This window comes from Grammomys surdaster, unplaced genomic scaffold, assembly GCF_004785775.1.
Source record: "Grammomys surdaster isolate TR1022 unplaced genomic scaffold, NIH_TR_1.0 64, whole genome shotgun sequence".
NCBI classification, from domain to species: Eukaryota; Metazoa; Chordata; class Mammalia; order Rodentia; family Muridae; genus Grammomys; species Grammomys surdaster.
The window spans coordinates 10,866,202-10,889,859 of record NW_021604566.1 but is presented as its reverse complement, the minus strand read 5'-3'; the positions used below and the strand labels follow the sequence as shown (position 1 = coordinate 10,889,859).

The 23,658-nt window shown below is 40.8% G+C and overlaps 1 protein-coding gene across 1 annotated transcript in view; it reads left to right on the top strand.

Moving 5' to 3' along the window:
* The window catches only part of Kcnb2 (potassium voltage-gated channel subfamily B member 2), a 405,973-nt gene extending 383,018 nt beyond the window's left edge, over window positions 1–22,955 (top strand). Inside the window, exon 3 of the mRNA XM_028770096.1 lies at window positions 20,577–22,955. Within this exon, the coding sequence (XP_028625929.1) occupies window positions 20,577–22,721 (2,145 nt within the window). The 3' untranslated portion in view covers window positions 22,722–22,955. The remainder of the gene's footprint in view (window positions 1–20,576) is intronic.
* Window positions 22,956–23,658: the final 703 nt, after the last annotated feature.

Genomic DNA, 23,658 nt, shown 5'->3' with positions numbered 1-23,658 from the left:
CTCCAGTTCTGCCTGTCTTCATTGTGTACACATCCTTCTGCTTCTCTTTCTCTTCCATTTCTCTACCCTTACTTGTTCTTCTTAATGGCACTTGGGGTCTCTGAGTGTCTGGGGTCATCTTAGGAGTGGTCTCAGGAGTGCTATGCCCCACGTGTACATTATGGTAGTAGGCAGGGTTCATCTCAAATGTGTCTGCCCCTACCAAGGCCTATGCAGCACCCAAGTGGTAATCATTTCAGGCTAGCTCCATCTCCAGGCCCCATAAAGAGCGAGGAGGAAGAAGAAGGAAGCCGACATGGGGTAGGAAGATCATAAACACATGGCCATGAGGGCTGGCCTGATGGAGTAGGAGTGGCCCAGTCAGAAGATGGCAAGGATATCTTAGGGATCACCACTGGGAAGCAGAAAAATAGGATAAAAGGTTGACATCTGCCCAGCTGTGGTGCTCTAAAGCTTATTATAAATCTAAAAGTTTCTGAGTCTTTTATCTGGGAACAATACGGTCAGAAGTAGGGAAGAAACTCCTAAATAGATATTTCGAGATAACCAGTATGTGTAACAACCCTCAACATAATAATAACCACAACAGAGATAGAAAATCGAGGAACAGGCCAGAGACATGAATTCAGCAAGCAAAGGTGCTTGTTATGTAAGCTTGCCAGCCTGTGTCAGCTTACAGCCACAACCTGTGTTTAGGCTCCAGGCTTAGAACATTGCAACCTTCCAACAGTCATTGCATTCTAATCATTGAAACCAGAAACCAGAAATCATTTAAACCAGAGAAAGTTCCATATAAAGTGCAATTCTTTCCGGAAACTTCTGATCATACCTGAATTCCATCCTTCATGAACATAGAAAGAGATGGACCTCCACCAAGTTTTCCTCTGACTTCCATGCACACACACACACACACACACACACACACACACATTTTATAGCAGGAAAGATTGTTGCTTATAAAAAGAAGTTATAAGACATAAAGCCCACAGTAAATTATTAAGCTGAAAAGGGGAAAAATTCGTTGTGATGTCTTTTTGGTGACTAAAATTGAGAAATCATTAACTATTTGCTTGTGAGTAAATCAAACAAAATAATAAATTAAAAAATAAACTCAGCTATGGCTAAGTGAAACCAGGAGTCAAAAGATTAAATTTAGTACCAACTATAAACACTTCCTCAGCAGAATGAGAAAGAATAAATACTATAATCAGTTGACTAAAAGCAGCCATTAATATGTGAGATATCACCCTTATTGTAATACTCTCAGAAAAAGAAAGCCCAAATGAGGTGATGTGAGTGACAGCGAGTTGATTTGTGCTGTCCTCAAATGCACATACGATCATTTTGTTGAAATGAACAATTTCCAGAGCTAAAGCTTAAAATCTAGTTAAAAAATTGACTCTATTTTAAATGCTCTTATTTGACCATTGTTTTGGCATTAAAAAAGCAAGCGTTTAGGTTTCTATTGCAACATCATTTTTACTTTCCCAATGAAGTCAAAATGGGAAGACAAAGGAAAAGAAAGGGAAGGGAAGGGGAGGGGAGGGAAAGAAAGGACAGGACAGGACAGGACAGGACAGGACACACAGACAGACCAATTTATTTATTAAAATGATAAAAATTTTATAATAATGGTTTGTTTTACTAAAATACTTTTCTAGTAATATCAAACTTACAATTTGATCTGATAGATAAATGTTTTGTGTTATAATTTAATGGGTTATACTAACCCCAAATGTCTTTATTTAAAATTATCTTGACAAGAACATAGCCATTGGGTCAAGATATAATCTACTATATTGATGGCATCAGGTTGGTTGAACAGGAAATGTAGGCTAAGATTGCTGAAAAACATAACAAAACAAAAAACAAACAAACAAAACCACTTGAATGAGAAAAGAAAGTGACAGAAAAAGGTAGCAGCAGACATGCTGTTGGAGAGCTTTGAACAGGCCTAAAGGGGCTCAAGACTCGGCCCCACAAGGTAATGAAGAGTACAGGAAGGAAAGAGGAGTGTGAGGAAAGAGGAAAGAGAAGGGAAGGGATAATAGCAAGCAGGGAGGGGAAGACAGAGGGAGGAAGGGGAAGAGGTAAATGGGAACAAGAAGAAGCAGACTAAATAATAACAAGATAGATAACTTGCTCCACACAGTGTTTCCCTGGCAAGTCTGGGACGCCAATATGCAATTGGACAAGTATGTTCTCATCTTCAACCTACCTAGTCATGGCTTGATGGAGAGCAAATCAGTGGTTCCTTTCAGTCTGCTTTTCATGTGGATTCTTTGTTTATCTGCCAGAGCTTCAGCACCTGAGAGTCTCCCAACCATGTCATTAGAATGAGAACTCTCAAGCAGGAAGACCAAGCAGCACAAAACTTGTGTGTTTCATATAAGTACAAAGTCATCATGTGCCTGGCTTTGTTCTCTGGTCTACTTAACTCGAAGAAGCAAACACTGTTTGGAAATGAAAAACTGGAATGAGGCTGATGCCGTGAGGGGCTTAAGTGATTATTTTGCTCACTCATGCACTTATATAGAAAGTTCAAATTTTGTCTTCTTCAGATTACTGTGTCAGAACAGAGATTAAGGAGGTTTCATGGCCATGGATGGCAGTCACATGGATTTGCATGTGCATACAGAGAATTTTGATAAGAATAACACATATTTAATGGGTGTCACAGAGTTAAATGCTCAGAGCTGGACAACATCTTACAGAATTATTTGTAAGGGATTGTATATTAGCATGTAAATAATGTGATGAGATGAACCTTCCTTATTTTGATCATGTTTATCCAATTCTACAAAACTGCACAGCATTTCTCCTAAAGAAGGAGACTCCTAGTGATTCAGTCTTTCCTATTCCCAAGCTTTGCAGCATCCTAAAGGTTAGTTAAAATGTGTCCATGGTACAGTGGTTCGGCATACATAGCAGCCTTTGCAGAGCCTACTTAATATGCTTCAGCTGAATGATAGCACGACCAGGTTCTCAAAGGATTCCAGTTTTTATGTGCCATCTTAAAATAATGTGTTAGACATGTCCTCTGCTTGCTTGGAAGTGTCAAATTTTAGCTTCCTGGCATATGTAAAACTGGAATGGCATTTAGGAGGCCTCATATCCAAAGCACAGAGCCTCACTCAGTAGCCAGTTCTGTAAACCCCAGCCATAACCACAAATAAAAGCATTGATTTGTGAGAAACTAACATAGAAATTGCTTGTGGTCATTTCAAGAGCTTTCCCTCGATCCATAAACACAGTTCTTCAGAGCCATGCCAATCTACATCATCAACTTTAAGGGACAGAGACCTCTGTTTGCATATATAGCTGCATGTTTGTGTGTGTGCATATGCCTATAATTTTTATAATTAATAGAAGCAAATTAAGTTGCTTTTGTTAGAAATTTTTCTTCTAACATTTTCATTTTTGTTGAAAATGTTTCCTTCTTTACTTACTTGCCTAGTGCCTTTGGCACTGTCTGGAAGACAGCTCTACCAACTCTGTGGCAAGGCAACTTGCCCTTAGCAATGGACTCTTAGGAACATCCATGGAGTTCTAAGGTCCTGCAAACTACACTGGGGAGTAATTCCCATCCATGAGGATCAAAAATAAAATGCAGCTTTTAAATTCGTCCGTACTCAAACTATGTCTAGACTTACAGAGAAAGATCCCTTCCAATATAAGAAACAGTGATAGGTGTTCATGTTGTTCCACTTCCTTTATGTAAACAATTTGTAAGATGCTGGCATACACATTATTGCCCTCTCACAGCCTCTAGCCATGCTTCCAAGCATGCCTAACCCATAAAGAATCTGTAAGGCTCAAAGTGACTTGAGATCACCAATGGGTTGGTACTCACAGTTGGGGAAAGAATTGCTGCTCATTCCATAGACGACCACTGCAATGTTTTGGCAGGATGTATCCTTACTAAGGGTCAAATAGAAAATACATAGGTACACTTAATGCATTTTTAATTTAATTTTTTTTACTTGTTCATTTTATATCCTGCTCACTGCTTCCCTCTCAGTCATCCCCTCCCACAGTCCTTCCCCATGCCCCATCCCCTTCTTCACTGAGTGGGTGGGAGCCCCTTGGGTATTCCCCCACCCTGGCACATTAAGTGCTTTTGATCTAAAATTAATTTATCTACGAAATAGCATAATAATTTCTCAGCACCTTTAACTTATGTACCAGCACATCTTACTATATATCAGACAGGAAATTAATATCTAGAATTCATAAAGAATTACAAAACTAAACAATTGAACTATCCAGTTTAATCAATAAATATGCTAATTGACTGAATAGATACTTCTCAAAAGAAGAAATACAAATGGTCAATAAATATTTTTTTTAAATTCTTAGCCATCAAATTAAATCTACTTTGAGACTACATCTCACTGTAGTAAGAATGTCTGTCATTAGGAAGACAAAAGACAACTAATACTTTTCAGGGTATGGGGAAGAGAAACCTTTATTTCCTGATGGTAGAATCACATAGTCACTATCAAAGTCAAGGCAGAGGTTCATCAAAAAGCTAAAAGTAGAACTACCATGCTAGGTAAGTCTAGCTAGCACCCTGAGATCTTCAGGAGAACTCTAAACCAGCATGCCACAGGAACGCTTACATCTGTGGTGACTGAGGCACTAAGTCACAATAGCCAGAACCAGTCTACATGTCCATCACAGAACCAGTCTACATGTCCATCACAGATGACTGGGTAAAGAAAATGTGGTGCATATATACAATGAAGTTTTTCAGTCTTAAAAAAAAATGAAGTCAGGACATTTTCCAGGTAATAGACATAAATCCCAGAGGATTCAGAAGATACTGTATGATTTCCCTCTTATGCAGAATCTAGATTTCAATGTGTGTGTGTGGGGGGGGTGTTAGGTGTTAGTGACCAATAAAAGAGGGAAAGATCTGAAAGGGGGAGAGGAGAATCTGGGGAAGAGAGGACAATGAAATTCATGTGGCGAGAAAGCAGAACAGTGTGTGGGGAAAGAGGGCCTCAGGCAAAGGAAGAATGTGAGAACAACAAAGAGTGTCTTAAAATGCCGAAGAGAAACCCATTATTTTATGTGCTAACCTCAAAAATCAATTAAAAATAATAGAGCAAGAAGCAAGAAACAACTTAAAGCTTAACTGAGTTTTTTGATCTCTTAATATCAGAGAAATTTCTTGTGGCTAACTTTGATTTCAATCTACTGTTGGTAATATTTTCTAATTTACCCCAGCCTTCCTGCATCCTGCAGGTGTAAGTGTGTTTCAGTTTCTGTCCAACTATGTCCCAGTTTGTCTTGAGCTGCTCCTTCAGATACAGGTGCTAGTTATCTAAGTGACAAAGCCTGGCTATTCACATCCATCAGTAAAAACAACTTTGTGTCCTCCAATTAAACTGACTTGCCTGCTGACTAGGAGTCTAGCCTTCCTTTTCAAATGACTGTAAATTTGTTTTTGAAGTAAACACACTTAAGAGCTCTTAGAGTGTTCATAGCACTATCAGCTCATTAAAGATTAGAATATCTAATTGACTAAACAACCTGGCTGTGTTCATGCCCCCATCTGCTTTACCAAATTACCACAAACTGCAGAGTTGAAAGCAACAAGAGAACTGTGTTCTTGCATTCCAGGCTGAAGGTAGTAGAAATGTAGTAGACTCTTCTCAGCTTCTAATGGTTGCTGTCAGTCCTTGACATCCACTGTGGTTTGAATGTAAAAATGTCTGCTATGCAGCCATCTGGTTGAACACTTGGTATCCAATGGGTTGGATTGTTCTGGAAGAGTGGGAAAGCTCTGAACAATATAAAGAAGACTACAGGCTTGAGAGTAGACCCTTGCCCACAAAATTGAAAGTAACTGTGGTGTTTTGAATAGGTTTGGCTCCCATACACTAATGTGTTTGAATGCTTGACCCACAGGGAGTGGCACTATTAGGAGGTATGGCCTTGTTGGAGGAATGGTGTCATTGTAGAGATGGAGATGGAGGTCTCACATATGTTCAAGTCTGGCCAGTGTGACACAGTCCCCTTCTGCTGAGCTCAGATCAAGATGTAGAACTCTCAGCTCCTTCTCCAGTGGCATGCCTGCCAGGATGCGTCCATGTTTCCCACAATGACAATAGTGGAGTAAATTTCTGAACTGTGAGCCAGCCCCAATTAAATGGTTTTCTTTGTAAGAGTTGCTGTGGTCATGGTGTCTCTTCACAGCAATAAAACACAAACTAAGACAGTAACTGATTAAAATAGTCTATCTTTTATCTTGCTCTCTCTCTGTATTGTGGGGATACAACCTGGGGCCTCACACACACTTGTCAAACATTCTACACTGAGCAATGCTCCCCTGCCTTCTGAGTTCTTTTTTCAAGTGACATACACGTATCTTAAAGGGAGTGTACCTCAAATTCAAAGGCACATATGAATTCTTTGTAAGTGTACAGTCACGTGTGTTAATGCAGACTTGCTATCCCAGCATGGAAAGCTGAATCAGGATGATCACAAATTCAAGGCCAGCCTGGGCTTCATAGTAAGACTTTGTCAAAAATAAACAAAATAAAATTTGGGTTCTAAGATAAGTTTGTAGCTCTGTGGTAGGGTGCTTCCCTGACATGGATCTTGGGCCCAATCCTCAATACCTTTTGTTTTAAAGCAGGGAGCTTGGGGTGAAGCCTACTGTCAGTGATACGACTAGTTCAAAACACTTCAGTAGGATGATATGACTGGGAAGAACCTTTTGAGATTTTTTTTAAAAAAACAATAAACCTGACTTACTATCTAGAGTCTTGAGATTTATAATGTGTCTGTAGCTTCTATTTTAGAGTCCCAGTTTAAAAATAGAACTAAAAGATATTTCCAAAGAATGTTTTATGCTAGCTCAGGGAGGTAGTTAGCTGGTAAAGAACTTGCCTTGTAAGACACAACAACCTGAGCATGAGGCCCAGAACCCACATAAAAAAAAAAAAATCTGAATGTCAAGTGGGGGGATTTCCTTCTCTTTAGAGAAGGGAAGGAGGTAGTGAGGGAAGGGATTTGTAAAAGTGAGACTGGAAGGAGGGGAAGAAGGGGCTGTGATTGTAATGTAAAGTGAATAAGTAATAAAAAAATCTGGGTGTGGTGGGTGTGGCTCGTAATCTCAGTGCTAAGGAAGGACACACCTGTGCCTAGCTAGCTAACCAGACTTGCCTAATCGTTGAGTTCCAGAGCAGTAAGAGACCTTGATCCCCAAGATGGTGAACAATAGTATCCAAAGTCCATATCTGGCCTTCACACAAACCACAAATGCCCCTGTATACACAAGAAAATATTATGAATAAAAGAATACATAAATAAGAAACAATAATTATCTTTTCTATAAAATATTATTTTTATGGTAGAGTTTTTTTTAAATAAATAAATAAATAAATAGATAGTTTAAATTCCAAGGCCTTCTTCAGTAGCTCTCATAAGAGAATCCAGGGGTTATCCTATGTTTAGAATGAATCTATGTGACTATAGACATTGTTCACATAAGACAGTAATAAGGTAATTCCTCTATTCAACATGCACTTCCTGAGACTAAGTGGAAAACAGATGTACTTAGTACAGAAGCACTGGAGTCCTTCTGATTATGGGTCTCTGTTGCTGCTGAAGCAAGCCAAATAGGTCCCAATGAAAAGCCTTTGTTTGTCATGCTCGGAAGAACACCTGTCATCCTTGCTTCAGATGTGGAAAAAAAAAAAAAACACCTATAAAATACAGCTGCTTCTGGGGCCGAGGGATCCCACAGCCGCCTCCCTAATAGATGGAAAGTGAGTCAGGCAGGTTCCTTCAGGCCCAACTGGGTTTGACTCCGGTCTAACGGCTCCCTTGGCAGCGCTGTTCCGTTCTACCATGGCCCCTGCTTGTCTTGTTTGCCAGCATTCCGTAATGTGGTCTTAATGACATCGACCCCAAAAGTACATTGTAGAAGATGTTTGCCACAGAGATTTATTAAAAGGAAAAATGATTACTTTCCAGATTTCGTTTTGTTTCGTTTCTTGCTGTTGAAGCTGCCGGGACACAGTCTGGATCTATGGGGATAAGGTGGAAGTAAATCCTTGCGGTTCTCCGCTAATGGTGATTGATGCGCTGATGGGAGCCAGTTGGTATCCAAGGAACAAAGCCAGATTTTAATAGCACTTTAATTCTGGAAAATTAGAACACTTCCTTGCAGAAACTCAAAGTAGGGATGGGTATGCAGCCATTTAACAATTGAGCCTGCTTTCAGGGAACAGGAGCATAAATCTGGCCTTTGCCCTGGGTGGCTTGAGCAAGTACACTTAGGATAACATTTTACATAAGAAAAGAATTCTAGCAAATAACACATAGTTTACTCATGTGCTCAGTGAACTGTTTAACTCTATCAGGAAATGTTCTCACTGACAATGCCTAAAGTTCTGAGTAGAATACTTTCTTACTATGAAGAAACATTTTTGACATTAAGACATGGTTAAGGCCAAGGATGACTCTGCCTTCTAATCCTGTAAGACGATGATGAACATTGATCAAAGTGAATCAGTCTTCATGGTAAACTAAGTGAGAAGCTGAAGAGGGCCCTGAACTCCTCCAACCTTGTACCAAATAAGGATGAGATGCCTCTTGAGAAGTGGTCTTACAATCTGTCCATTGTCCAGCTGCTGTAGAAACTGCCCTCTGGCTTCATTTGTGTCTCCAACCTGTCTCATGTATTTCAGCCACCAATCTGTCCATACTACAAATACAAAAGCCACTGCCTTGTATGGCATCCTTGGTGGCACTTCTTATAGAAGCATCATCAAGCTTTGGTAGGCATCAGAGTCACGGATGGCAAGATAAACAAAGACAGACTGCTAGGCATCTCCCCAGTATTATTCCATAATAACGAAACAGGACCTGGGAATTCATATGTCCAACAACTCAGTGTATCACACTCCACATTGCTAATCTGATGCCGCTGAGCCAGGGAACCTGGTCTGCAGAAGGAAGCTCAACACACTTGATTTCCTTATATCATATGTCCTTCACAATTTGCCTGACCTCCATGAAGTACCAGCAAAGACACACTGCAGAGCTTTCTGTTCCCTGGGGCTTTCAGAGTTATGTGTTGCACAAGTGAGGAAGAGAACATTCACACTGGAATATCCTGACTGGTACCCTCTGGAGTTGCTCAGTGCACAGTCTTGTACATAGCCGTCATGGTATTTAATTTTAATTCACCTCCACACCATGCCTCCTTAGGAATACCTCCAGTCCCAAAATATTATACAGAATGTTTTGAGCAAACCATAGTTTGGGGAGCCTCAAAGCCATTGTCCATCCTCTCCTCTCAGCCTGCTTTGCCTTTACTTTCCTTTTTGAATGGAATTCTCTTTCTATGTGTCCTTCAAGGCTTCCCTCAAAATTACTTGTGATTAGAATTGCACTTAGGTTAACCCTTTCCAACACCTTTTCAACACAGAAAGCAAGAGCATTACAAAACCTGGATAGAAATGTAAAAATGTAGAAATGCCCAATTGTCCTGTCAGGACATAAAACACATTCAAAACATGGGCTAACTCTGCAAGGTTCCAAGGATTATCATTTTAAAGAGCTGGAAACCTGATAACAATGAGAAATGGTGAAGAAAGCTTCTGTGCTTTGTCTTTGTCCTAAATCTTTAAGAATCTGAGATGTTGAATAATCACAACTTGTGATTATTGTTACTCGTGTAAATATGTATTGTTAATATGTTACTTGTGAAAATATACATTTCTTCAATAGAATGTGCAGACTTCTTAATCTTTTCACTTTTACACATTTTTTAATATTTTCTGTGGGGCTTTACCTTTGGTCACATGATTGATACGTAGGTATATAAAATATGTGTATAAGTGCGAGGAAGAAATAATTGTTTTCTTTAGTGGTCTGACCCCTGCTAAGTCAACCGTATGCCAAAGAAAGCCTTACTAAGATTAGTTTGGCAATACAAACTTGACTGGATGGGGAGGAGGGTAAGGAAAACTCAAAATTGGATTTAAAGGTTGGGAGGTAGAAAGGTTGGTTATGAGAGGAGCTGGGGTGAATATATTCAAAACACAATGCATGAAATTCTCTAAGAGTTAATAAAATACTGTTAAGAGTAAAATAAAATGTGAATATATGCAAATGTGTTTTAATACATAACCTGTATCGTCCATTATTCTCAGTGGCTTAACATCTTTTGCACAAGTCTGAATCATACAGATCTTTACATACAACTATCACTGTATGCACTGCTTACATTACATGCAAACTCGATGGATTGTAGAATGAATATAGCACTTGTCTTTAAGTAAATGTATCCTTCCATGAAGGTGACAGCCAATGCCAATATCAATTCAACAACAGGCTTTCTAAAGAATTAAAGATTTAAAATAGGAAAGGCAATCTCCATGGGATAATGAAGAAGAGAGGATTAATTTTAAAAAGTATAGATCTGAAAACTAGGAAAAGATTATGTTGAACTTGTAAAGCTGTTCAAGATAAGAATTTCTATTTAAGAAGAAAAATGATTAATGCCAGTTTAAGATATTAGGTTGATTTTGGATTATGGAGAAACCAGCCAAAATGACAAAACCACTGTCATGTTCTCTCAGAGTTAAAAAAATTTTGGCTTTCTTTCATTACTTATTTACATTTTTCATACCAAGCCTTGCTATGCCGCATGACCCTACTGCTTCAGCTTCCTGAGTTCTAGAACTACAGGTATCTGTATCATACTTGGGTAGAAAATCCTTAATTTCTTCAAGGGTCCATTCTCATTTTCTCCAGCTTTTTTGGGGAAAGGGTGGCAGTATCATGGGGTGGGGGTTGACTCCTTTATCCAAAATACATTCAGAAAGTGCCTGTTCTGTTAGACACTGTAAGAACTTCCACAGAAAATCAGTAGTAATTACCATAAGCCTAAAACCTTGTTTGAGAAACAAAATTGTCTCCTATGAACTTGTTGAATGATTAAGAGAGCTGTCAGGCTGTATGGGTATAAGAGAACATGAAGAACACTCTGGTGAACCAGAGCTGAAAAGGGGGTATTATGAAAGACAGCTGAGAGGATTTCACTGAGGGCAGAAACAAGATTCCATACAGTATGAGTTTGGTGTTGCTTGTCACAGAGAGCCACCATTAAACTATATCCCAGCCACTGTTCATCTTCTAGTCACCCTGTTAAATCGTCCAGATGCCCAAGAACAAACTGATACACTTGAGGGCCAGAGAGAGGACTTGCAAAGGATCCCAGTGTATCCCTCATGCCCATGCGAGGTGGGCAACATGCAGCTCCAGGGATCTGATTGCCTCTACTAGCCTCCACAGTCACCTGTACTCACATACGCAAGCCCAAACTCAGAGAAACATGCATACATAGAATTAAAAATTAAATCAGGTCAGACATCCTGGAGTAGAGATTGTTCCCAGGCCAGTATGCCTGATGAAATACAGAACACTTTCTTAAATTTTCATTTCATTCAACAACAAATACATTTTCAGTACAGCCCAGATAAACATTCAGTTTAAATACAACTAAAATATTCTGTATTTTTATCTCCTAAGTCTGGCTACACTCTGCAATAGAGGCAGCTCTTCAAGCATAAGTAAGGCTACAGAAGGAAAATGTGCAAATTCAAGTCAGTGCAGAAAGTGTTCATGAACCTCTTGTTTACAGTGAACATGGGAACTAACGTTCCATGTGAGTGTTCCCAACATCTGAGCTGCCTAAGTGACTGGGAGAAGGGGCAAGTTAGAAGGTTTGCAGTTGTTAAAAGTCCAGCCTCAGGAAGTCCTGTTCATTGGCACCAAACATCTGAGAGCCTGATGTTTTTCTGGCTTCCCTAATCATGCCATGCACTTGGAAATGGTCTCTTTGTAGGATATTGGGTGGGGGCATCTAGGCTTTCAGAATATGGACAGACTAAAGAGCTGGATTCTTCTTTTGACTCAACAGGAATTGATGTATAATTTGGGAACTTCTCAAATAAGGATAATAATGAATAGTGTTAATGCTTTACAGTTTACAAAAACCTAACATGAACTTTGTTTTAAATGTCCTCAAGACATGGCTGTCTAGGTAAAGAAAGCAAGTATTTTACTTTCTACATTCTGTACGTGAGACTATGGACTCTCTGAAAATCTACTTTTGATGTCCACAGTCAGAGAGAACACGAGATGTCAGAACCAGGGTTCAAGCTCAAGCTCTTGACCCTCAGTCACATCACATGTCACTGACAGCCCTGTCCAATGCCACACACTTACTAGACCCCTCAATCTTTGCTTCTTTGTGTTTCCCATTTTTCTTCCAGCTCAATTATTATAATGTTCAATTTCTAAGCAATTGAGCTTGATGAAACCCCATTGAAAGGATTATTTGCCTGGGACTCTTCTTGCATCTTTCCCCATACCCTTTTGCTTCCATACCAAAGGTCAGGGTCTAAACCTTCAAGGAGACTGTGGGACAGTTTAGCAGCAAGGTCTTGTCTAATGTATGCAAGTCTCTGGATTCAATCTCCAGCAAAGCAACAGAAACAAGCAAATATAATTAATTAAATATGCATGCAGTCAACAGAGAGGATCCTTGACTCTTGCTCATAAAGAGCTAGCAGAAGACAAGATGTCTGTATTCTACCATGCTTGACTAGTCTCCACTTTTGCTCTTAGGCTCCCCAAAACTTCCCTGAGAAGTAGTTATTGCCAAGTCACGGAGTGGTTGTAAGACTGGCACCATCTCCAGCTCACTACTGCTACCATGTTTATAAATATTCTAAGAATAATGGGAAATTCCACTTATCAGCTTTCATCCATGACTTGCTTCCTAAAATCTAACCCTTTCAGATATGGAAATATATCATGGATAATGAGACTAAGCTTATTTCAGAAGACTCCAGCAGAATAGAAAATGTGGTCCATAAGATATCCAAACTCTTCCTTCCCCCCAAAACTAGGTTTGTGTGTGAAATTGAAAAGCAATCTTAACAGGGTCACTCCCCACACCCCACCTCTCCCTGTACAGAAAACACTGTACACATGGACAATCCCTCATCCAAGTATCCCATGAAACTGTAAGGGGAATGAATTCTGGGAGCACATAATCACTGGGGTCATAAGAACCTTGCCAGCAATTGAACTTTATAGCCATGTATGCTCTTTTCATTTAGTCATGTGGTGTTGGAGCATAAGCAGTCTTGTCTGAATGAGAGAACTTAAACATGGAGCCTCTTTTGTTCTGGAAGAGTCAGGAATGTCAGAACAAGAAGGGGCAGTTAGACAGCCTGTAGCCTTCAGCCTTAGAAAGGTGGACACCATGTGGCTCAAAGAACACCAAAGGCTGGAACTGAAAAAAAAAAATGTGACTCTTTCTTCAGTGGGACTCAGAGCATTTTCTTTTTGTTTGGCTGTTTCCAGTAGTCATTTGGGAAGTAGATCTATGAGATGAGGGCATTGAATTCATGCTATTCTTAACCAAATTCCAGCCTCTTCCTTCTACAAGTGGGCTGGCATTTGGCTGATAGGCTTGGAACAGCCAACACATTGTATCTCTATTCTGAAAGTAGAAAATTATTCATGCTTCTAAGAATGCTTTTCACAGCCTTCTTCCTTCCTGTCAATTTAAACAACTTATCCTTTCCCTGAGAAGTCTATGTCATTCCTCTCCACATTGTTTTCCACAGCTCATCCAAAGCATCAATTATGCTCTGCTAGGAAGAGAAATAAAGCCAGAGAGCTGTATAGCCGTTCAAAGTATGTAGCATACTTCACTCACCTCTTGACATGTGTTCATGGAAAGGAAGGCAGGCTTAGGAAACAAAGAAGCAAAACCACTGGTGCCTTCCATGTGAAGCACAGAGATTTCTATTTGTGTGACAGACAGACAGACAATGAAGACACAGCAGATGAAGACATGTAAGAAACAGGCTACAAAGCTATATGTATATTTCAAGACATGAAGCACCTGAAGCAACTTCTGTCTAATCCTAATGTAGGTGTTTCAGTCAGAAGGGAACAGACAAATCAGTATTTAGGTCATAGAGTATGCTTGAAAGTGTTGAAAATACAGATAGGAAGGTGGTTGTAATTACACCTGTAATTCTATCACCTACAAACAAAGGATACATGTTGGGATACATGTTTGATTCCCAAGCGTGGTTGAGAATCAGAGGCCAGCCTGGGCTACAAAACAAAATACAAAAACAAAAAACAAACCAAACAAACCAACCAAACAAACAAAAAACCTAGAAACAGACTTAAAATGAAATGTGCCCTGGAGATGTTGCTCAGTTGGATTTGGTCTCTTCCTTGTGTACACAAGACACCCAACCCCAGCAACATAGAAACATAATCTCAGCACTTGTGAAGCTTAGACAGAAGGAAATGAAAGTTCAAGATCTTTCTCACCTACACGATAGGATCGAGGTCACCCTGGAATATGTCAGATCTGTTCTCAAAATAAAAACAAACAAATGAACAACAACAACAATAACAAAAGACCAGTATGGAAGGCTCTCCTGTGTTTCTTACACTTATCACGCTTAATGTTTTTCAAAGGACTTTCTTCATGATCCAGTCAGTGATCCTCTGAAGCAAGTGGGACACCTCATTTTGAGCTGAGCCTGCTTTGTCTTCATATGTAGTAGAACCATGTGTTTTAATTCCTTGCCCTGCATTTCCTTCCACCACAAGGGATCCATTATCTACAGATAACTTCAGCAAGTTGATGTGACTAAAGCCAGTCTTGAACTGTTGTGCACACTCAAACAGAAATCCATTTGGCCAACTCTGATTGTCCACTACAGAAGTGTGGGAGCTCTGTCCACAACTCCATGCCAAGCTATAGTGCCTGTGTCAAAACGAAGGACAAGAATATGCATCCCAGTGACTCAAGAGAGAAAAGACTCATCCAGAAAGAATGCCTGTTCCCCATAACTAAATGCTTACATCATACACAGGGCAAGATTTTTCAAAGCCATATCTTTAAATTTTTTTTTCTTAAGCAACAAAATTTAATTCTGTCCATTCAACCAAATGTCAGGGTCATCCAGGACTTGTCTTTGGTTTGACTTCCAGTCATGACTAGAATAAGGAAAACTTTTAAAGTAAACATGGATCCACTAAATGTCAGTGAGAAAGGGACCTTGGCAATGAGCTAATTCATATCTCCAAGGAAGGTGGACCAAGAGCCACTTCCTTTGCCGTGAGCAAACCTAAGTCTACTTGCTAAAACTGAGAGAAACAGTCTGGCTCTGCTCGACCTGAAGGGCCATTCAAGGCAACAGATTAAAAGCTTGAGCCAGTCATGTCCTGCCTTATGCTTTCCTTAGTAGGTAGGCAAAGCACGCCATCCGGTTCATTGTGCTTAGTGTAGGTATCCACGTCTAGAAATTTATCCTATAGCTCTGAGCAACATTTCACATTTATGGCATTGAAAGTCTCTCCAATAAAATAACAGACATGCAATTGACTTATTGCTCTACAAAAGTCACCTTTGGTATGTATGGAGTATGTCTGAGAAGCTGTCCTTCTGAGAAAATGCCAAGCTTCACAAGCTATTCAAAATGAACCATTCCTCCGAATGGAGAGCAAACGGTTTCTAGCAAACTGACTTCAACGTGAAATAGAAAATAATGCATGTCAGGACCTTTGGTTTCCCTGCTGTACGTGTGATGTTGCTAGGAGCTTAAATGTTCGGTTTCTCTACAATAATTCCCTTTCTTCACAGATGAACTCTGGCCCATCTCATTTGTATGCAAACTTTTCACGTGTTAAACGAAGTCATCTTTATCAGGTTGTCAACATCTAGATTATAGTCTGTATTAATATTACACAACATTACTGGGTTTAAAAAAATCTTGATTAAGAAGTCAAACAATGGGAGCGCTGCAGTGGCCATGTGCGCAGCCGGGTGTTCGTGCCGCGTCATGGGACAGGATGTGTGGGAGTTGGGGTGAGTGTGCTAAGTTCTCCCCGACATGACACATAAACTGCAGGCACTTCGGGACTCTTGGAGCTTGGAGTTGATTGTGGGGTGTTCTAGCAGATTCCCAGCAGTCAGAAGGGCAGCCAGGAACCTAAGATTTACCTTACCGTGATCCTGGAAGGTACCCGGAATCGCTGGTTGTGGGGCCAGTGCAGGAACAAAGGATGTGTCCTCTTCACCTGGTTAAACTGGTCGGATGTTTCTGTGGCTTTTTTTTTTTTTAATGTTGTAATAGTGACACTTTTCTCTTGTCTGTAGTGTCGGGACTTTCGTTGTTTTGTTTTTGAGGCAAAGCTTCTCTGTAACAGCCCTGCCTGTCCTGGAACTTGCTTTGTAGACCAGGGTGGCCTCAAACTCAAAAGAATCCTCTGCCTCTGGATTGCGGGGATTAAAGGACCACCATGGCTGGTGTTGTATTTCATTTTTAATGTACCAAGAGTTTTTTGGGAGATGGTGATTTGTGAAGAATTTACTTCATATGCAATTTTCAAAGTTAAAAAAAAGAAAAAAGAAAAAGAAATCAAACAGTGCGCTGGAGAGATGGCTCAGCAGTTTACAGCTCTGACTGCTCTTCCAGTGGTCCTGAGTTCAATTCCCAGAAACCACATGGTGGCTCACAATCATCTATACCGGAATCTGATGCCCTCTTCTGGTGTGTATAGTACGTGAGTACAGCAACAGTATACTCACATGTATAAAAGAAATAAATCTTGCAAAAAAGAAATAAAGAAAGAAAGAAAAAAAGAAAGAAAGAAAGAAAGAAAGGAAGGAAGGAAGGAAGGAAGGAAGGAAGGAAGGAAGAAGGAAAGAAAGAAAGGGAGAAAGGGAGAAAGAAAGAAAAGAAAGAAAGAAGACAGCTTTGAATACAAGGAAAACTGAAGACCTATTATTCTTTGTCCAAAGGTTGAAAGATAGGGCTATGGCTCAGTGGTACAGCACATGCCTAGCAGGTATAAGATCCTGGGGCTGGTTCCTGATGCCATACCTTTAAAGAGAGTCTTAAAATAGTAAGATGGATTCATTTGCATTTCTGATTTTCTTCCTTCCCTCAAAATTGACAAATATCAGTATCATCACAGAAATTGAGCTGGGGAGCTATTCAGTGTGGGTATGCAGAGTATGGGTATCTGTACAAAAATCATAGAAGAAGTCCCAATATTAAAATGTCCAGAGCTGGGTATGGTAGCACATGCCTGTGGGAACCAGAGACAGGAAGTTCAGAAGTATGAGGCCAGCCTCGGCTACATAGTGAATTGAGGACTAGCCTTTGGCGAATACTGAAATCCTGTCTTAAAGAAAGAAAAATCTCAGTGTGATAATGAGAGTGTGCCCCCTAAAAACTGCACAGGCAAGCCTGGTTTCTTGTGTTAGAGCATGATAACAGGTAAGAGGTGACCAGCTTCAGATAAAGAATAGTGTAGGAATTGCCCTGCCATTGGCTGATAAAGGAAAGCCTTAATGTGAATGTTCCTGTCTCGCCTCCAGTAAACAGTCCTTCATCCTCAGGCTCATCTAAATAGGCATTCTTACTGGCTTTTCCACTCCAGGAGTCTGTTATGGTAGGTGAAGACAGCTGCTTCTATTGGGATACACTGGACTGCCTTTTAAAAAGAACATTTGACAGATAGAATGATTTTGAAAATTTATGCAGTATATTTTGACTGCAGTTTTCCCATCCATGTCTCCTCCCTGATCCTTCTCATCAACCTCTACCCACCCAACTCCATTCTTTCTCTCTCTTTAGAAAACAGACAAACAAAACAGAAAAAAAAAGAACACTAGAAGCACACACAAACATAAAAATACAAAATTGGAAAGTATAATATATAAGTAAAGGGTCAATGAAAATTTTTTACAGCCAAATAAAGCAATATGAACCAAAAATAAATCTCCAAAAAAACCAATGAGTTCATGTCGTGTTGGCCTTCTATTGCTGGGCATGGGGCGGGCCCTTAAGTGTGGCTTATATACCTACCACATAAGACCAGCTGTCAACTGGAGGTTGCTTTTTGGTTAGGGATGGGAGCTCATGCCCTCGATCCCCTCTCAATACTGGGACCCCAACTGGCTTGAGCCTATGCAAATCTTGTGCTGCTCCATTCTCTGTGAGAACACATGTGTCAGCCCTGTTGTGTTCTCTCAGCATCTCCCATCCCCTATGGATTTATTTTATTTATGTACGTGTGTGTATCCACGTGTGGGGGTGCTCTTAAAGCCAGAAGGGAATGTCAGATCCCTGGAGCTGGAGCTGGAACTGGAGTTAGAGGCAGTGGGAACACCTGACATGAGAGCCAAGAGCCGAACTCAGATCCTGAACAAGAACAGAAATGTTCTTAACCACTAAGCCATATCTCCAGGTCAACAGGCCTACCTTTGAAAAAGGAAATTCTGAAGTACACTCAAGAAACAATACATTACCTGATTCTAGGGGAAAGAAGGCAAAATCCTGCTAATAAAGCACGATTTTTGGAGCTGAAGAGCCACACATTTTTATTTAGTATCCATAAGATGTTCTGAAATGCCTTTTACTCTTATAGTTTCTTTTTTACAGTGAGTGCAGAGGAAAAATAGGAGCTAGAAGAACAGGAAGAGAAACAATGGAAGATAGAAATGAAGAAATAAGAGGAAGGAAGTGAGAGGAGAATAACCCCAGGTAGAGGAGCTTACAGACATAAAGGGAAGGAAACAGGATGGAGAGATGGCACAATAGGAAAACCCACTTGTCATGCCAGCTGGAGGACCTGAGTTTGCAGAAGCCCTGTGAAAGATGGTACACAGCACAAACATCTGTAATCCCAGTACTCCTGCAGGGAAATGGGCAGTAGAGACAGAAGTCTCCCAGAATCTTCCAGGCCACCAGTTTAGTGTACACTGCATAAAAACACCAGCAACCTGGCTCAAGAAAGGTCAAAAATGTGGGTGTTCTCAGACCACAACACATTTCCTTTAAATTTCCTTTTAAAAAGGAAATTCTGAGGTACACTCAAGAAACAATACATTACCTGGTTGTAGGGGAAAGACAAAAGGCATTTTAAAAAAGGGCACCATAGCATGTAGGCACCTTCACACACACACACACACACACACACACACACAAACACAATGTATACATACCAAGAGGGGGAAGAGAAGTCTGAAGTCCTAAAACAAACTAATTTTTTTCACAGTTTAGTAAGCTTTGATCTATGGCCTCAAGACAAATCATTGTGCTTGAAAATGTTAACTAGATGCTGAGTCTCTATGTAAAACGGTCACTGTTTGGTTATTTTCCTCAGAGCTAAATACAAAACCTGTTACTAATGATATCTGTCAAAGTTAGAGAGCCTTAGCTCAAAGGGATACTCCTTTATGATGGACATTCATCCATGCAAGAACATAGATAAAGATCAGAAAAAGCCAGTTGACCCAAACTAGGCAAAGTGTTTCCTACTCCAAGAGCTATGTACTCCAAACGTACCCATTTTTCTAAGTATAGATACACCCTCACATTGCTCTCTAACTCAAATCTTCCTGATATGCCCCCATAATCTAGAATATTAAGTGAGAATCAGGAAATTCCCCTTTACACTCTCTATATTTTGTATGGACTTATAGATTTCCCAAATTCCCTTTCTGGTACTTGGTGTCACTATGCTGAAATCTTGGGTCAACAATCTGAATATCGTTTATCTATTTACCAATGTCTGAATCCTATGCAATTGCTACACAACCAGGAAGTAGTTATGACCATTGCACTCATTCAACATATTTGTAAACAAGACACAGAAAGGTTAAATAATTTGGCCAAGGTCTCACACTAAACAAAATACCCAATGTCAGAGCTTGGGCAGCAGATTCTGACTCAGTCACTAGATCCTCCTCTTGCTTCTTTCTGATGCTGGCCTCTTTCTTCCCACTGTGTTACCCTTCCCTCAGTCTGGGGAATCTGTCTGTCCTTCACTGACATCTCTGTCTATTCTTCAGACTCTTCATGAAAAAAAAAGTCTTCCTGCATGAAGTTAGCACATGATCTCCTTCTCCCATGTGATGTTGAGCAAAAATCTGCATTCCAGACAAAGACTATCCCTGATTGCTTCTCAAATCAATGCTGACCAATGAGAAGTGTTTGTTCTTAGAAGGCATCTTACCTGGCCACTCCTTCATATTTGGGTTCTGCATTGGTGTGCACAGCTATAAAAAAACAAAGCTTTGAGATTCTCTACCAATCTTATATAGCATGTAAGGCAATTCACTCAAGCAGCACAAACCAGGTAACTATGAAAAAAAGGTTGAGCTTTCTAAGAGAGACCACCTGATTACCTCCAAGAAGGTATGACAACCATATGGTGCTCTTTCCAAATGGTGATAACCCACACCTCAGACAGTGGAGAGTAAGAACTCAGGTTCCGTCAAATTACTGAAATCTAAATGTGTGTGAGGCTGTTTAGCAAAATTGCTCATAAAGAGTATTCATATTCCTTAGGGAACTCTAGGTTATAAAGACTTTTGTAAAGCCTTTCTGGAATAACCAAGAGCATTCTCTATCACTCAAAGAACGGTCAATGCATGTATGGTTGCCAGAGCAACAAAGAGGCTTTGCTAATGTGGACCTCCTTCTCCTTTCCAGATCCTGGCCATCGTGTCTATCCTGTTCATCGTTCTTTCCACCATTGCTCTGTCTCTCAACACACTTCCGGAGCTGCAAGAAAAGGATGAATTTGAGCAACCCAGCGACAACCGGAAGTTGGCACACGTAGAGGCCGTGTGCATTGCTTGGTTTACCATGGAGTATCTTTTAAGATTCCTGTCCTCACCAAATAAATGGAAATTCTTTAAAGGCCCACTGAATGTCATTGACCTCCTGGCCATCTTGCCGTACTATGTAACCATCTTCCTCACGGAGTCCAGCAGAAGTGTGCTGCAGTTCCAGAACGTGAGACGTGTGGTCCAGATCTTCCGAATCATGCGCATCCTTAGGATCCTGAAACTCGCCAGACACTCAACGGGCCTTCAGTCTCTGGGCTTCACCCTCAGGCGGAGTTACAATGAGTTGGGTTTATTAATATTATTTTTGGCCATGGGAATAATGATATTTTCCAGCTTGGTGTTTTTTGCTGAGAAAGATGAGGATGCTACAAAATTCACCAGTATCCCTGCATCATTTTGGTGGGCTACCATCACCATGACCACTGTGGGCTATGGTGACATTTACCCTAAAACACTGTTAGGGAAAATTGTGGGTGGCCTCTGCTGCATTGCAGGAGTCCTGGTTATTGCCCTTCCTATACCTATCATTGTGAATAATTTCTCTGAGTTCTACAAGGAGCAGAAACGCCAAGAGAAAGCTATTAAAAGGAGAGAGGCTCTTGAAAGAGCCAAAAGAAATGGAAGCATTGTTTCTATGAACTTAAAGGATGCTTTCGCTAGAAGTATGGAACTGATAGACGTGGCTGTGGAGAAGGCTGGAGAGTCAGCCAATACCAAGGACTCAGCGGATGATAATCACCTGTCTCCAAGCCGGTGGAAGTGGGCCAGGAAGGCGCTGTCGGAAACAAGCTCCAACAAGTCTTACGAGAATAAGTACCAGGAGGTTAGCCAAAAAGACTCCCACGAACAGCTGAACAACACTTCTTCCACCAGCCCACAGCATCTGAGCGCCCAGAAGCTGGAGATGCTGTACAATGAAATCACCAAGATACAGCCGCATTCCCACCCGAACCCAGACTGCCAAGAACAGCCGGAGAGACCATCTGCATATGAGGAGGAGATAGAAATGGAAGAGGTGGTCTGCCCACAGGAGCAGCTGGCTGTGGCACAGACCGAGGTCATCGTGGACATGAAAAGCACCTCCAGCATTGACAGCTTCACCAGCTGTGCGACTGACTTCACAGAGACTGAGAGATCACCCCTGCCACCACCCTCTGCCTCTCATTTGCAGATGAAGTTCCCCACAGACCTCCCAGGAATGGATGAGCCCCAAAGAGCCAGGGCACCTCCATTCCTTACACTAATCCGAGATAAAGGGACTGCTGCCAGGGAGGCTGCACTGGATTATGCACCAATTGACATAACTGTGAACCTCGATGCTGGGGCTTCCCTTGGTCCTTTGCAACCTGACAGTGCCAGCGACAGCCCTAAGAGCTCGCTGAAAGGGAGCAACCCCCTCAAGTCCAGATCCCTCAAAGTGAACTTTCAGGAAAACAGAGGCAGTGCACCTCAGACCCCGCCTAGCACAGCCAGGCCACTCCCAGTAACCACAGCTGACTTTCCGCTCACCACCCCCCAGCACATGAGTACCATCCTTCTAGAAGAAGCCCTGCCCCAGGGACAGAGACCCTTGCCGGGGGCTGATGTTTCAACACACTGTCAGGGACCATCCAAAGGTCTATCCCCACGATTTCCCAAGCAAAAACTATTTTCTTTCTCTTCTAGAGAAAGGAGGAGCTTCACTGAAATAGACACTGGAGAAGACGAGGACTTCTTAGACCTCCAAGGGTCAAGACCAGACAAGCAAGGAGATCCCAGTCCCAACTGCTTAGCAGACAAGCCTGGCAATGCCAGAGACCCTTTAAGAGAAGAGGGTTGTGTGGGTTCCTCCTCTCCCCAGAACACAGACCACAACTGTAGGCAAGACATTTACCAGGCTGTGGGTGAAGTCCAAAAGGACAGTAGTCAAGAAGGGTACAAGATGGAGAATCACTTGTTTGCCCCAGAAATTCATTCCAACCCAGGAGACACAGGTTACTGTCCCACTCGTGAGACCAGCATGTGACTAGTTATAAAAGCAATATAAGAAAAAAAACTTGTTTCTTAAAAATGCGATTAATAATGCCATGAACTAAAATATGAGAAACCCCTCCCTAATACCCGTGCATAAAATGTTATTTTTGCATGGCATGGACAGTTTAGTTTAAGTACTGTTTAAATGAAGAGTCCAGACTGCATTTTGTAACAAACAAAACTGAGTTCTGAGTAGGGAGCAAATAAAGTACTCTCTCAGGACCCAGTGCTCGGCCATGTCTGACATTTTTGCTCCGTTCATTTCCAACAGTAGGCAGGTTCTGCAGTTTTAACTCTTAACTCCCAATGAACTTTAGAATTCACACATGAAAGGATGAAATACTGTTGCATGTCTTCATGCTTATGGGGAGTAAGGTACTTCCACTTACAAAATGTATAACTTTGTAAATAGGCCTGGATGTAAACATGTCTTGGCCATGTGGACACAACGTTTCTGAGACACAGGTACTTCCTTCACAGCTACTGCCTAGAGGAGCTGTCCAGACTTCCTGTTGCAAAATTGTAACCTCTTCTTAACCCATTTTGTGCATCTTGCTTTGGATTATAAAACTCTTATGTTTGTTTAAAGGAATACAGGATTTTTATTTATTTAGGATACAATTTGGAGGGTATGTTTATATGTATTTTCATTTATTTGGGTTACAATTCACAGGGTATTTTTCTTTTTTCCCTTGCTTTTTTTTGCTTAGTTGTTACAATTGTGATGTTCTTTATAAATTATGGAAATTAGTAAGCTTTAATGATCAGATATCAAGTATTTGGAATTTAAGCTTGAACTTTTTCCTATAAACTAAATATCATGTCATAGACTATTACAGAAATTCAGTTTACATAAACATGAAAATGTACAGAAGGTTCTACTATAAAATAAAAGATTTAATTGGTATCCACATTTGGAAATCACCTTT